The sequence below is a fragment of the Phoenix dactylifera genome, chromosome 4 (genome assembly GCF_009389715.1).
Source record: "Phoenix dactylifera cultivar Barhee BC4 chromosome 4, palm_55x_up_171113_PBpolish2nd_filt_p, whole genome shotgun sequence".
In the NCBI taxonomy this organism is placed as follows: domain Eukaryota; kingdom Viridiplantae; phylum Streptophyta; class Magnoliopsida; order Arecales; family Arecaceae; genus Phoenix; species Phoenix dactylifera.
Genome location: NC_052395.1, coordinates 13618137 through 13634152, shown reverse-complemented (window position 1 = coordinate 13634152; position 16016 = coordinate 13618137). Strand labels below are relative to the sequence as shown.

The window sequence follows — 16016 nt, the reverse complement described above, 5'->3', positions numbered from 1 at the left end:
TGACATTAACAATGTTGGTGATTGTAATTGGAATCTTCCTGAGATATTGGAGCATAATAAAAAATATGCTCCCCTGCGAGATGGGGAGGGTTAAATTTTAAACGGGACCAGTCCCTAACAATTTGCAAGGTATCTGTACTATTAAGTGGTCCTTTCTGATTTATGAAATCATAGCCATATATCCGGTGGATACCTTTGCCATTGGTTTGGATTATTTAAGTGGTCCTTCTCAAGTTGGAGGAATCCACCATGGTCCTTGTATCTATTTGACTGGAATCATTTCTATTAATTAATCAATTCTGAATTCGTTTTGTCTGCAATGACTGATGAAGCAACCAATAAAAAGGGAACCAAGATAGGTTCTTTGGTTTCAGCTATCTAGAGACCCTAGCTGACTTCTTTATGGAGTCAGTTGAATTGTTAGCTTGCATTCCATATTGTTGGAAATTTTGAATTTCCTGTTATAAAAGATTCAATTTTTTTAAATAGAAATTTAATTCTTTCCTTTCTTAGAAGATTCGAAGTTTTAAAATATAATTTTAAATAGTCTCGCATTGGATGCGTAAACACTAGTGCTCTAGCATTTATACATGACTTGTTTCTTCAAGCCCAAGTTAAATTTCAAGGATAGTAGGGTGGTGACCGCGCAAGTGCATGGGCCGATTTCGATTTTAAATTTAAATTTGAAATTCGAAAGGGCTTACTCTTGGGGGATAATTAATGCGCACGCGAATAGCTTAATCCGAGATAGAGAAGTCCCAACTCAATTTTTCTTTTCACTCGTCTTAATTTATTTTTCATATGTTTTCATTCCATGATTTCTAATCCTTCATATGGGCAATTGAAGGAGTTGATTAGGTCAAGCTTTCCATATGATCGTGCTCATCAGAAGAGGATTGGGCTGATTTCGTTCGTAAAGAGTGTTCTTCGCATGCCTCGATGTAGGTAAGCCTTCGATCTTTTGATTTTAAAAGTTCTTCTGTTATAAAAATTTAAAATTATTAATCGATTAGCAATTTCTACGTGTCGCACCATCAACACATATTTCATACAGAAGTAGCATTCAGTGCTAGGCCATACCCATACAAAGAATGAAATAGATTTGCTCCACTACTTGCCACGTTATATCGAAGAACAGAGAGGTTAGAACATGGAATTATACCAAGTTTTCATTAACTAATAAGCACACAAACCCTAGTAATCAGACAGGCTTATCAGCCTACAGTGGAATTACAATAGGATGAAAGGGGCAGGTGAAAACATAAGAGAGACATCAGGCTGCTATGAGATCGGCGATAACTTATCCACACAGGGTGGCTTACAAATATGCTTCTATCTGGAACTCCAGTGAAGAACAACATTCCTACTATTCCATACGGATATATTTATTGCTTCATATGCTTCACTCGAGCTTTAGATACTTCCACCTGCCAAATAAATCAGATCAGCTTAGTAATGATTCATAAAACGGTATTCTAAAACGAGCGAGCTCTGTGAAGTTTTGGCATCATATGAAGATAGCGCATAATTAATAATCACATTGCTTTCAGAAAGGACAGACAGGAAGGCTTTATTATAGAATAAAGTGTTAAACAAGTGAATGCGATTGGGAATCCATATTATTGAGCACGAGCCAGCCACAAGCTTGGAAAGCCTATAGGTAGCTAATCGGAACCATACTACTTTCTGTCTAGCTCTAACTTTTGTTTTAGATTAGATTTGATGCGGCCTTGATGACTTGGTCAAGGGATACTGGGTCTGAAAAGAATGGAAAGCTCGAAGTTGGCCGCAGCGAAGTCTTGTTCTTTGAGAAACCGTTAAAGTGGTGAGAACTGAGAACCATGGAGGAAAGTGTGATAAGAGAACAGAGTAATGGAGCAGAGTACCTAAGATCAGTAGCTGGTTTCGATGTAATTGATGTCCCTGATGAGCAGTTCATAGTGGCGCTTCACCTCTTGGACCGACTTACTACCGACGGCCTGGGCCACCTTGTGCCAGCGGTCAGGGGTGTCCTTGTCATACTTCGCCAGGGCCTCCTCAAACCTCTTGTTCTCCCTCAGGGTCCAGGAGGAGTCTGAGGTGCGAGGGAGGCTCAGAGAACTGGAGGCCATCTCTCAGGATTGAAAAACGAGATGACTGATAAAGGAAGAGATGCTTTTTAGTATGTTCAACGGGGATAGCTAGAAGTAGGAACTACTGTGGCAATGAGATTAAAATGTAGTAGAGACCTGGGGGAGAGTTGGGAGATTGAAAGGAGAGAAGTTGGTTGGTCTCTTGGTTTCCAAGCTTACGAACTCTATGGTCTGTGTGGGCTGGTATGGGAAGTTGGGCAAGGGTGCTCCTTATAAACAGGAGGGGAGGGGGGTCGTGGGGGTGGTGGACCCAGTTGGAGAATAATGGAAAAGGAAATAAAGAAGGAGGGATGGCAGAATATGGGATGACTCGTTCCCTCGACAGCCACAAGGAGTAAGGCCAGGAGGAATAATATCTTGGAGGTGGGGGTGGTGAAGTGGAGAGAATAATCGGCTAGGAAAGGTCTTCCTTTGAAGCTATGACATCCACCATATATTTTTACCATCTCCTCTGTTATCTCTATACCGCCAACGCTTATTTTAAGATCGTACAGTGGCAGGATTTTGGCAGAATTTCCAAAGAGATTGTAAATAGTTTAGATTTTAATATATTGATCCTTATAAATACAACTTAATATATGCATCTATCCTTCAAAAATTATTATTCACATATATTCTTTCAAATCATTCTGCTTTTGTGTGGATTTGGACTTTTGACTGATGGCTTATGTTAATAACTCTTTGGATTAATACCCTTAATAAATTTGTATAAAAATATAGCTTTTTTCAATAAAATTTGAATATTAAATTTTTAGGATAATAGTGTAAGAAAAATAATAGTGCCAAATGATACTTAAAATAGTTATTCATTAATACCATTAGTCCAAAATCTAATGAAAAGAGCATCCATGCAAAAATAAGATGATTTGAAGATATTATACAAATAATAATTTTTGGAGAGTAAATATGCAAGAGCTATATTAATTGGTACAAGTATACATATAAAAAATTCTAAATATTTATACAAGTTGTGGTAGTTGAGCAGCACTACAGTAGGCATCTCTCGAAGCCGCTGGCCATCTTGATCTATGTTGTGTGCTAGAGGAAGTGGAGTAGTCATGGTTTTGCTTAAGTAGGTTGGATTGCATTGAATGATTTGGAAAATTGATTTTTGAGATATATCCTTCTACTTATATGACATGTGTCACGCTGGTATAGGTCCTTGAATTTTCTGAAGAAGCCACAATCTATGAACTTTAGCGGTGTCCCAATGTCCCAAAAGACGTGAGGGGTAATTTGTAAAGCTGCTTCCATCATATTTTAACTAGTGTCGGCAGAAGGCATGACGGGATTGGCTCAAAATTAGACATTTTGCATTCTGGTATAAATCTCCCCAACGTGTGCAATAATTATAGGTAAGTTCGACACAGATAGCTACTTTCGCCACGCTGTCAGCCGAGAGAACCTTTTCTATATCTTCCATTTAAATCCTAATGTTTCTATAATTACAGAGAAGTCCTAAGCTATGAAAACACCTTGCGGTGCCAAATTTGCACTAGTCCCGGCACATACCTTGCCGGAACTTAGTAACTACGTTATTACTCGAAAGTCGCAACCTCCTCCAAAACATTAGAACTATAGTTAATTTCTCTTCTTCGATATAGAGGAAGGGCAGCGGCGAGCTAGAGATATCTTTCTTCCGCGATCATCCGGAGCCCCGCCGGCAACGGAGGAGGCGGCGATTGCGGCGGAGTGCGGTCGTGGCCGTCGACCACGTCGGTGTCGTCGTCGGGGAGGAGGAACTAAAAAGTGAAACGCCAACTACTCCGCCGGCCCCAAGGTCGACAACCTCTACCACTGGGTCTCCACCGTCATGGGCCCTCGAGGTATTCTATTAGAGTATAACCCTCTCTCACCTCCTCCTCTTTTTCCATGGGAACCACCGGACCCTCGTTAATTTCGATGAGTCGGTCATCAGAAAGGGAGGGAATCATGGTAATTAGTAGTGGCACTAATCATGTGAACCATAGAATCAAAGGTTATACTTTTAGTCAAAAGTGTAGTCTTTTTAGCGTAATTCATCTCCCTATAGAAGTATCAGGCCAAGATTACTGATGGAATGTGTATGTATTAGATATGGCTTGACGTAGTTTTTTCTTAGTACGTTTAGTTCCATCAGAAAGGTTTTCACTCCTTAGATTTTTGTTTATTTAATGAGTTAACTATTTGTCTGTGATCTCTTTTGATTTATGGAATCACTTATAGACTAGTTAAAGCATGAAATATTGGCGACGGCCCAATAGTGATGGCATTTATAATAAATGATGTCCCAAATTTCTTATATCATTCTTTTTTTTTTTATAATTTACGTGGGTTTGGATTTGAACAAATGGCGAAGTAGAATCCCTGCAGCTGACTCCGTTCAAGGTCGTAAGGTTTGTTGTTCTTGTATATGGCTTTCTTGATTATATTTTATTACCAGGAATTTATTCATTTTCCTTCAGGATAGGTCAAAGTGTGAATAAAGCGAATTATACAGATTAAAACGTTTCATAAGTCACAATTCACTTATACATGTTCCACATTTATTTATGGATTTATTACCTTTTAGTTTGTAGTTACCATGGTTTCCAACTTAATAGAAAAGAAAAAGGCACCCTGAAAAATTACCCAACCTGGATACATGCAAAAACCAAACTAACGATTGAAACATGATAAGGCTAACATAAGTCAATATGAAGTTATGATTTCATTATACATTAATTTATAAATAAAATAAGAGAATTGAAGAGAAACACAAAATTAGAGCAAGTAAAACGAAAGGAGTATACTAACTAGCAAAATGTGCTTTTGCCCACTGGGGTTGGGGGGGTGTTAAAAAAGAGGAAAATATATAAAGTAAAAAAAGATTGTAAAAATAAATAAGTGGGGGAAAATAAAGAAAAAATGGAAGAGAAAAGACAAAAGCAAGAGTATAAAGACCAAAAAATAATCAGGTCTGAAGCAGCGCGGGAAGAAAACAATAGACGACAAGAAAAGGGGAAAGAAAAGAGGAAGGAATTAAGAAAAGAGAAAGGATAAAATATACTAAATAAAGACCCATCCATGGAAAATGCACACGTTTTATGAAATTAGAAAGTGTGTTCAGAAAACCTTAAACAAACAAATTTTTGAAACAAATTCATCCATTTCAAAGAATAATCAAGCAAGAGAGAAGGTGGTGGTGATTGGTAAGTGAGTGATGTCTTCTTCCACTAGCTTCATAAGCACCATGACCATCTACAATATCGAGAAAGAGAATGAATGCGGGGATGAACTACACCAATCTGGACTTGAAGATTTTGAAACAACCAGGAAGTGACATGCTTTAGAGCTTTGTTGTTCCCAATGAAGTTTTACATGCTTCCTAGATGGAATCTTGTAACTGTATCACATACAATCTAGAATCCTGCACGTCCCCCTTGTATGATCTCTTCCTCTACTCTCTTTCATTGATCATCCATTCTTGATACCATATTTCTAACGAACCAAGTTTAGTTTTATTTTATTTTATTTAAAAAACCTCTGTTAATATGTCCTGAAACCAACATTATGTGTATTTTTAATTCACTACCATTTAATCCATGCTTATGCTTTTTTAATCTTTTTATATAGTTTTAGATGAAGTTTCTTAAGAACTTCCACTCCCTAAGATTTTGTAATTATTTCTTCCCCACTCTTCAGCCACTCTTGCTTCCGAAATTTTTTGGCTCCATGCTGTTATGGTTAAATGAAGTCTGCTACCTGATTTCTGTGAAAGTTAAGCCTATATTATATTTTAAAGGTTGGTTTGATAGATTGTTGGTTTTGTAATATATTTTTATTAAATTGAACATTGCTTCTTTACAGCTACCACTGTAGCAGCTTGCAGCAGTTTTCAAAGTGCTAGAGCAGTCACAGAGATAGCTATCCAATGGCTTTTTTTTTTAAATAACTATCCTCATATATTTGGATCTTCTTCAAATAATCATAATTATGGTTTTGATAATACAGCTGTGGCAAATAATGGTCATAGTTTATACTTGTTACAGATGGGAAACATGTGTAACAGATTGCCTGAAACCAACTACTTTTTTAAAGAAAAACTTATCTTTTGAAAAATTGATACAATTTTGCGCTGTTGACGTAACTTATAACCGTGATAGTACTGTCAGGGGTTCTTTTCATGTTGAACCATGCAAAAGCAAGCTTAAAATAATTGATTTGAAAACATAGAATTATGACTTCTGAAATATGGGGAATTCTTATATTAGCTTTGTTATTGTTACATAATTTGCTTATATGGGTTAACATGCATATATGATAGATGTTATTTATTAGCCACTATATTTTTGGTCACTATATTTTATGATGACTACTTTTAAATTATGGCTGTAGCCTGCAGTAAACCTACCTCTATTTTATCTATAATTTCATTTGAGACTTCATTTCACATTCTTCATTGCCATTCATTAACTTTCTTTCATGTTCTGATTGTTATCCCAGTTTAATTATTTTTCTTTGCAGGTTATATTCACAATACCACTGTGATGTTGATTGTGCTGGAAAACTAAATCTGAACATCTTGAAGAGCAGTTGGAGTCCGGGTCCAACAATTTCAAAGGTATTGCTGGTCATTAAACTAATCATCACAAATCCTGATCCATGTATGTGCTGCTGTTCTCTTTTAATGTCCAGTGATTGATTTTAGAATTGATGCAGTAACATTCTGTAGTATGCTTGAGTTCTATGAAGAATCTTGGATTTGGATATGCTCTTTTTAGAATATTATGTTTATATTGTGTTTTATAGTTGCAGATAACCCACTGGTGTCAAGCATTGCTTGTTTGTATTTGGCAGATAAAGCTAAACATGATGAAATAGCTGCTGACTGGACTTTGCTTTTTGTCAGTTAAAGTTATCAGCAATAACGAGAAAGCTAATGCATAGAATTTGTTAAACTTTATAATTGCAGAAAGAAATTTTCCGGCAATAGCTTGAGAAGTTCGACACAGCTCTGCTGATGATTATCACATCATTTGTCTATGATAAGCAACTGAAGCAACTTTATCATCTACTTTTCTGCAGTTATATATGTTTTGTCTGTAAATAGTTTATTCCTCTATGGTCTTTCAGATAAGACCTGTGTCTTATAGCATGACCATGTGAGAGAGAGAGCAATGTGCATCAGAACGGCCTTGTTTTTGTCATTGTTGTACTTTGCAAGGGGCCTGCTCTAACAGCTTGTTCTGCTTTTTGAGTCCAGGATGAGTTTGAACTGTGCAAGGAGCACAGGGAACTGGAGGCCATCTTTCAGGGCTAAGGGCAAAGAAGGTTGCTAGACATTCCACATAGTTAAGCAGTTGATGGTGGAGGAAAGAGAAAGTTCTAATCTAAGCTCTAAGGAAGAAGAAAAAATAACTATAAGGAAGAGAAAATAACTATCTTCAAGTGCTTTACTCTAAGGATGAAGGAGAAACAAAGGGAAAGCAACTTTTGTAAGTTTTGAACTCTGGAATTTATATAAGCTGATATGGGGAAGAAGTTGGTGATGGTGCTAGTGCTGCTTAAACAGGAGGGAGATGGAGATGTGGGTTGATGGTGGGGCGGAGCCACTTGGGAAACGATACTGTCCAAAGGACTAAAGGATGAAGGAGGGAGGAATATGGATGACTCAGACCTTTGTGAGCCACAAGGAGTGGGGACCAAAAAACAAGAAGATAGTATGTAGGAATGGAGAGAATCAGCCTGTTCCTCTTAGGAGGGAAGGAATCTTTCTGACTGGAAGTTATTGCATCTGATATGGATGTTTACTTCTTCCCCTTCATATTTCTTTAGTGGCACTCTTTGTTCCATTGTGTAATCTTCATCAATACTCAACCTTTTAAATTTATCATTCTTTTCTGTATATTATGCAGTGTTCCATATATGAGATATTCAGTGTATGAATGAAATCCAGATTGCAAAAGCTATAGAACAAGGTTGCCCTTAAAAATTAGCTTATCTGATTAGGATCTTCTAAGCTAAATGGAATTCTTAGACGCCAATAGTTACCATTATAAATTTCTGTTTGTTCTTTGCTTCCCGCCTTGACAGGTGACAAACATTTGTAGCTTACGATAGTCGGCCACATTGGTCTTAATAAATTTTGATTCTGACATGGAATAAGAATATTAAGCATGCCACTTGCTAAAAAGAGAGCCAGTCAAGGGATTTGCATAAAATCTAGCTGTGATATTCCTTTTTAGAGAATTTAGAGAAAGATCTATGCCTGCTGCTGAATCTGATCTCTTATCTGTCCCCCAGTTTTGTGGAAATAGGGACAGGAAATTTTTGGGCCTGCAGTCCTTTGTTCACTTGAATCATCTTTTCAATCTCAAAAAGAGAAATGCTACCGTGGATTCTGCTCAGTCAGTCGTCAATTCCTTGTGCTGATGTTCTCAAAAATTGAATTGGAGAGTTCCCATTCTCTCCAACTCGTACCTGAACGAAAGAGGGTCCGTTGTTCGATAATGACCGTCCACGATTGGTGTGATGGCCATTATCAGATAACCCCATCTTATATATGTGATAGTGTGCTGGTGGGGCTCACCTAGTCATGGCTGTCATGCCAATCATGGATGAGTGTGATGGGGGAACCGGCCCTCTCCAATTTACATATGAACTAACTCTGAATTGGGTAATGCCAACATTAATGCTATTCATTGAGGGATCAGCACAGTATACTAGCACTTTGATATTAAAGAACACTGATAATTCTCACTCTTCCAAGAAACACTAACTTGTTTTTTCTTCTCAGGATGAGCTGTTAGTTTAAACTTGTCGGCACCTTTCTCTCCATAAGAAGAGGTATGAGGTTCCAAATAACCACCATATTTCATAGAGAAAAACATGTTTCTAACATTTGTGGGTATGCTGTACTCCATTTATGGTGATGAGAAAATATAGCTTAGGTGTGTGTATATTGTGCTTCATTTAAATGATGATATGCTTCCATAATTTCATCCACCAGAAGAGCGGAACGAGACAAAATTTCTATTCTGCTCTCTATCAAAATAAGGCTTACATGCTGGCTTTTGACTATAGGAGATTTCACTGGCAAGCTTATCATTTCTTCTTCACAAATTTGTTTACTTATTTGTTTCTGACTGATACTAATCCGAATTGGATATTAATAGCATAGATATAGAATGGGCAATGTAAACTTTGTTGCAGAATATTATTCCATTTTATGTTCTATCAACACAAAGTATACAAGCCTTCCATGTTTATTTTTTTGTTGGGAGTAAATGATTGTACAAAAAGTATACAACACTGTCCAGGTAAGCATTATTGAAATGATGTATTTGACTAATAAGAGGGAGGCAAAAAAACTTCGGTCATGGATGAGGACTAACAAAAAGTTGTGAAGACAAACCTTCTCTCTATTTGACTGTGGATGGTCATTAGTGTACCAAAGGATTCTATATATTTATCAACAAGAACTGGTTTACGCAATGAAAAGCCGAGCCCATGGATGCGAAATGGATATCTTGGAATCTTTGAAATGACATATCAACAACTTGGTCCTGGGAGAATCTTAACCTATAGGAATACGTAGGATCTGCCCTTCTACAAGTTGATGTCCCATTCTCTCTCTCAAAGAAAAAAGAAAGGGAGAAAAAAAGAAACAATTGATGGCTCCTCTTGCATATACGCACTGCTAAAAGTCCTTGAGAGTAGTCCGCAGAAGTTGGATCTGAAAGAGGCTAGCTGAGAAGGACTCCTGTTGAAGAATCTTTCAGGAACTTGAGGACTAGCAGAAAACATATGCTTCAACAGATTTCGTATATTGATTGTTGCCTATCAATTTGTAAATTTCCGTGATGCCATTACGTGGTATAGATTTTTATTGACCGTCAGGTACATTGTTCACAAGATGCCTCATCCAAGTTCAATATTACAGGAATTTTATAGAATTTTATATTCTTTTCTTTTTATACTAATACTCCTGCTGATAGAGTCATGTTTCATTCCAGCAAATAATATAATTCGTGCACATACACATACTACTGCCACTTTACTAATTATACATGATGTATCAGTTTTCCAGTGGCATCACCATTGTCATCTCAGCTGACTGCAACAGAGTAAGATGTTTTCAGATTGTTAATGAATCTCTGAAAAATCAGTAATTTATGCTTCGCAAGACAATTATACAAATTATTGGAGGATATTTATTGAAAATTGAATTTTCATGAAGTTTTCAACCTATTTATCAACTCTTTTTAACTTGAAATTCAAGAAAAATCCACGGATTACAAATTAACTAAACTCTGCTGTTGGTGGGTTATCTTTCCCATTAGTATTCATTGATTTTGCCTTTTACATGGCATGAAAAACCTATGATAGGTATTCAAGCATTGTTTACTTTCCATGAACACTCTTCATACTTCTGGCAAATCCCCTGCATTTATTCCTCGGATTCATGATTCTTTGGCCTCATCTGAGTAGTTCCTGAATGACAAAATGGTTATAAACATGGTTATCTACTCCTTCATTTGCGGTGCCACAAGTACCACCATTTTGACTTATACCTCTACCGTATCACAGGTTTCACTTATTTTCCCAGAAAAAGTTGAGCCACCCAAAGTTTTACATTGTTCAGTCCCATAATTATCGTGATAATTTTTTATACTTTCCTCAAAAAATAAATACTATTATTGAAATTTGCACGAATATCCTCTTAAAATTTATATTTATTTCTATACCCTCATAAAACACTGTTTTTACACACATATCCCTAATATAACGGTTCTTCTAACACCGTTAATAAAAGCCATATTTATTTTAATTGAAAATAAAATAGAATTTTGAAATTACTTTTTTGTTCTCCATTACGATCGTCTTTTAAATATTTTTTTCTTTCACATCTATCTATTAAAAATATTTTAGTCATTTTAATTTAAAATCGTTAATTTTTTAACGACGTTAGATGGTGTGGGTATATATGCAAAAAAATAAGGATTAAAAAAAGGGTAGAATAGCAAAACAAGTGTTTTACGAGGGTATACATGTAAATATCAATTTTGGAAGGGTATTAATACAAAATTCGATATTTAGGAGAGTATCTATGCAAAAAAAAAAAAAAAAACTCTTTTGATTATTGTTAATCTTTCAATCATTAGAGCGTGGTTTTCTAAGGGTATAGCTTGTAACTGGTGCCGGTATTGTCCAAGGAAAGGAAAAGAAAGAGTTGCACCACCATGTCATACATGGTTGAGCCTATCATATGTCAATTCAAACAATTATAGAGGTTACAATGACAACAGATATGGGCTCTACAATGGGAATCTTCCTACGACCTGGGAAGCAGCATCAAAGGGCTGCTTTCTAGTTGGGGGAGGGAGGTACATGTACTACAAGATGTCCTTGCTGATATTTACATGGTCGTGGATATCTTTGCATAAAAATTATTGTGGGGGCACCATCAATCATTTGTAAATGATATTCGAATCTCTCAGGTCAAACAATTCCAGAATCACCGCCCAACATTTGGATGATGGAATCTGCGAAAGGAGAAAAGTTGCCTTCACTTGGCGACAAAGCAGATTATCGTTGGTTCTCTTGTCAACAGCATATTGTTTGCCACTACAACGCAGCTTAATCTTTTTTAGGAGAAAAAAAGTCGATAAAGTATATTATTGATCTAGGGTGAGATTTTGATCCTTTGATCTTTTATCTAGCATCATGTTAGCTTACTTAATTTAGAAGGATCGTTAGATTTGATATGGATTACTTTGGCTACTATAGATAAGGTTGGACAAGGTCTAAAAACGAGATCCATTATATGGGGAAGAATAGTTGCATACTAAACTTTTAGAGGTCATAATTTGGTCATACACAGGGGCGGCCCAATACATTTGGGGGCCTAAGGCGAATCCAATGAATGAGGCTTTTTTTTTAATAATGAATTTTTTTAATAAATATAAAATATTAAAAAAATGATATGAAAATGGATGGCTATCAAGTACACTATTTCAACAAAGGTACATGAATCTAACAAAGATAGGCAAGAAATCTTTTTAATTTAATATTATTTTTGAATGGAAATGCAGAAAAGTAATTATCCTAAAAGAAGGGCCATAAAACTGATTAAATAACTGAGATAATGCTTGGCAATATTGTTTATCATGTCAAGCAAGAGCGGAATAGGAAAAGGTCATCCCATGGCACTTCATGGTCAAGGTAAAGAAAAGAATTTGTCCAGGAGCTTCTCTATAAGAGATAGTAGGGGCATTATGGGAAATTGACTCCATCTAATTAATAAAAGTCCCATCCCTCCATCTCCCCTTCAAGTGAGTACCCAAGCAGCAACCGCAACATCACAGCACAGCAGCCATTCAACCCCCTCCCTCCTTCTCTCTCTACCACCCAAGAGGGGAGAAGAAACCGAGAGGAGAAAATTAAAAGAATCTCCACCCTCCAAGAAGTCCATTTCCAATCCCCCTTTCTTCCTGATGGCCCAGCTGGATCAGGAGTAATGTGAGGGAAGGAAAACCAAGACCAAAACCAAACAAGAGAAGGGATGAAAGGTAAGAGTGGCTTCAGGCGTGTATCAAGCCAACCAAATCCCTCCTCTCTCTCTCTCTCCATCCAAAACAAAACTACCGTCCCCAACTTCCTAAATTTCCCCTCTGCAGGCCAAGAAACTCTCCACCTCCCTTCCATCAAGGGGGAAGACTCGTAGCCAGCTCATCCCGTTTTATATGGGGCCTTTGCTTCCTTTTGGTCAAGGTCCCTCCCTCCCTCCCTCTCTCTCTCTCTCTCTCTCTTTCTCTCTCTCTCTCTCTACCTTCCGGGGGCCTTCCGTTGGCCCGGGGCCTTAGGCGACCGCCTCGGTCGCCTAAGGCTCGGGCCGGCCCTGGTCATACAACATCTGATTGAGATGATTTGTTAAAAAAAAAATAGTAACTTTTTGAAATCTACGAAATGACACAACGACCTAAAGCAGGTGGCTCATCTAGCGATCAAGTCCAAATTTTATCAGTTGGGCCCCGAAACAGGCCCACCAAATCTTTTTCTTTTAATGAAAAATTTTGACCGGATGTACCTCCTAGTCTAGAAAAAATTAGATGGAGCGAACAATGGCAGAAGGAGTTGAGATTTACCTAGGGTAGGATTTTAGCATTTTTATGTTTATTTCTATTTAGCATGTCTATTTTAGAAAAACTAGTTCTATTTGAACCAGGAGAAGAATATGATTCGAATTATGTAAGAACATACCTCACTACTATAAATAAAGACTCTGCATATAAGTTTATCATCATCAATGAATAAAAAAGAGACGTAAATCCTACTTTCCCCAATATTTTTATTTTCTCTTTTTGAGAGGTCCGAGTTGAGCAGATTGAGAAAAATCGTTTTTCTTCTCGATCGGATCGTTACTAGATCAACCATTACTACTAGATTCCAAAAGCTTAAGCTAACAGGGAAGCTGTATATCAAGCCTTAATGCCCTTCCTTTCAAGTTGGAAGAATTCCATGGTGGTCTTCTATCCCATTAACAGATTTTTTTTGTGGATTATACAATTTCGGCATTGAAGTTAGTTTATGCGGTAATGAGTCATGACGCAAGGAGATAAAGAAGAGAATCGAGATAATACCATGTTATTTTAGATGTTTGAAGTCCCTAGCTAAGATGACTTCTGTATGAAGACACTCAAATCGTTTGCTTAAGGGAAATAAATAGTCCGTATAAAGTACCATTTGATCATCACCATGTCCATACAAAGGGTAAAAAAAGATTTTCTGCACTGCCTTTGCTAGGATGTTTTTCTTTCAATATTTTAATGCATGAGACCTGGGTTTTATCCAGTACTCGGTCGGGTTTCAACCCATCGTAGCTCTCAAGAATACTTGCAAATATATGTTATATAAAAGGATAGAAAGCCAAACGGAATTATACGCCAAACTTATTTTCATTAAGCCATGAGCACACCAAGTAGAATACTAACCAGACATGGTTATGACAGTCTTCAGTATATAGTTTTACAATAATCAATAGGTTGTTTACAAGAAGAGAGACATCAGGCTTTGGTAACATCAGCGACCACTGATCTACCTCTTACGGCCATTTAGATGTTTCTGACTTCATATCTATCTGGAACTCCCAGAGAAGAACAATGCTCCTACCAGTACATACATACGTAGATGATGTGTTATATAGTACGTGCTTCAGTCGAGCCACAGATACTTCAGCCTGTCAAACAATATAACCAACCCATGAGAAAAAAAATAATATTCAATCCAAATCTTTCAAGAAGATAGCAATCAGCCATATATAGCTTATCAGAGCCATAATTTTCTTCAGGCATCGATCATTGTTCTGCAGAAGTTAATTTCATGGGGCCTTGGTGGGGTGCTGAGCAAGAGACAGGCTTGGAGAGATACAGTAGAAACAAGAATCCAATTTGGGTCATTGTGGTTGGCGTATGACCCAACCGAACGCAGCAGCTCCATCCAAGCCTTGTATTCTTTGGGAAACCGAAAGGTACGAGAACCATGAAGGCAAGTGCAAGCAAAGTAACGAGAAGAAGGAATGAACGGTATATGGGGATGGTAGAACGAGGTACCTCTGCTCCTCAAGGGCCAGGTTGCTGCCTCCCCTGGAACTAGAGGAAGAGGATCAACTGCTGCGTTACGGCACACGGCCCGACTCGATGCGATTAATATCTTTGATCAACAGTTCGTAATGGCGCTTCACCTCCTCGGTTGACTTATCGCCGACGGCCTCGGCCACCTTCTGCCAGCGATCTGGGGTTGCCTCGTCGTACCTCGCCAGAGCCTCCTCAAACAGCTTATTCTGTCTTGAGGTCCAGGAGGACTCTGAGGTGCGGGAGGAGCTCATGGAGCTGGAGGCCATCTGGAGGTAGGAGCTGTGGTGTGAATGAAACGAGATGATCGAGAGTAGGAAGAAGGAAGTGAGTGAAGCTCCAAGGGAGAGGTGAAAGAGAGGGAAGGGACTGTTCTAAGTTCTGGACGCTATGGGCTAGGTGTTGGCCGCTGCAGAGAGGCAGTTGCTAAGGGTGCTACTTATAAACAATAGGCGAGTGGGATTGTGGGGGTGGTGGTGATGGGATGGATCCAGTTGGGGAATAATGCTGGCGAAAGTGCTAAAGGAGAGGAAGGACGACAGAATATCGATGACACGTACTTTTGAGAACCACAAATTCTGAGAACCGAAGAGCAATAAGATTGTGTGTAGGGGACATCACCCTTTTAGGAGGACGGCAGGGGGGATCTTTTTCCCGTCGAAGTCATCACATCTCCCTGTTTATTTCCAAAGCGGCAATCCTCACGCTGTTTCCTCTGCATTACATAAATTCTAATACGAACATATTACTGTGATTATGAGGAAGGATTTGAATGGAAGGAATATTTATCTTTTTTAATTTTCGATTCTACCTAGAATTAAAGCACATCGGCATTCATTGAGGTGATCGACTCCATTATCGGTTAATGCTATGTTTTGTTCGCATTAGTCATCGAATCATGGTGGCTACTTATAGTTTCCTGGTTGTGGACTACGTTTTCAAAGTTGCTGGTGCATCTCCTGTGTCTCAGCCTCCTCCTTTTGTTCTTATCATCAGAAGGCAAAGATTCCATCTTTTGGTGCTGGTCGCTTCCAAAAAAATTCAGTCATCACCTCTTTGCGGGCAGTGCGGGTTTCAGAGATGCAGCCGCTTTCTCATCTAGAAATCGCCGACTAGGATTTTCAAGTGGTTGGCGAAGGTCCACAGGATAATGCAAACAACTTCTCAGAAATAGATCTGGCCGACACCATCCAATTGCCTTCAATGAACCTATAGCAGCCACATAACTTCCAGGATCTTTTCTTATGAAAGCATGCGGCAGCACATCTTGAGGAAGATTCGGCATCAGAGG

The 16016-nt window shown here is 38.1% G+C and overlaps 2 protein-coding genes and 1 long non-coding RNA gene across 3 annotated transcripts; 1 reads left to right on the top strand and 2 right to left on the bottom strand.

Moving 5' to 3' along the window:
* Positions 1–1089: 1089 nt before the first annotated feature.
* On the bottom strand, positions 1090–2312 carry LOC103722069 (protein RADIALIS-like 4). The gene is made up of 3 exons (XM_026810395.1): positions 2229–2312; positions 1887–2136; positions 1090–1427 (listed from the first exon to the last, which is right to left on the bottom strand). The coding sequence occupies exon 2, from the start codon at positions 2109–2111 to the stop codon at positions 1893–1895; it is 219 nt and encodes a 72-aa protein (XP_026666196.1). The 5' UTR covers positions 2112–2136; positions 2229–2312; the 3' UTR covers positions 1090–1427; positions 1887–1892.
* Positions 2313–3702: 1390 nt separating this feature from the next.
* On the top strand, positions 3703–10069 carry LOC103722068. The gene is made up of 3 exons (XR_001880284.3): positions 3703–3958; positions 6618–6714; positions 7357–10069. It is a non-coding gene; the product is annotated as an uncharacterized LOC103722068 (long non-coding RNA).
* Positions 10070–14705: 4636 nt separating this feature from the next.
* Positions 14706–15796, bottom strand: LOC103722066 (protein RADIALIS-like 4). The gene has a single exon (XM_026810397.2). The coding sequence runs from the start codon at positions 14992–14994 to the stop codon at positions 14770–14772; it is 225 nt and encodes a 74-aa protein (XP_026666198.1). The 5' UTR covers positions 14995–15796; the 3' UTR covers positions 14706–14769.
* Between the last annotated feature and the right edge of the window lie 220 nt (positions 15797–16016).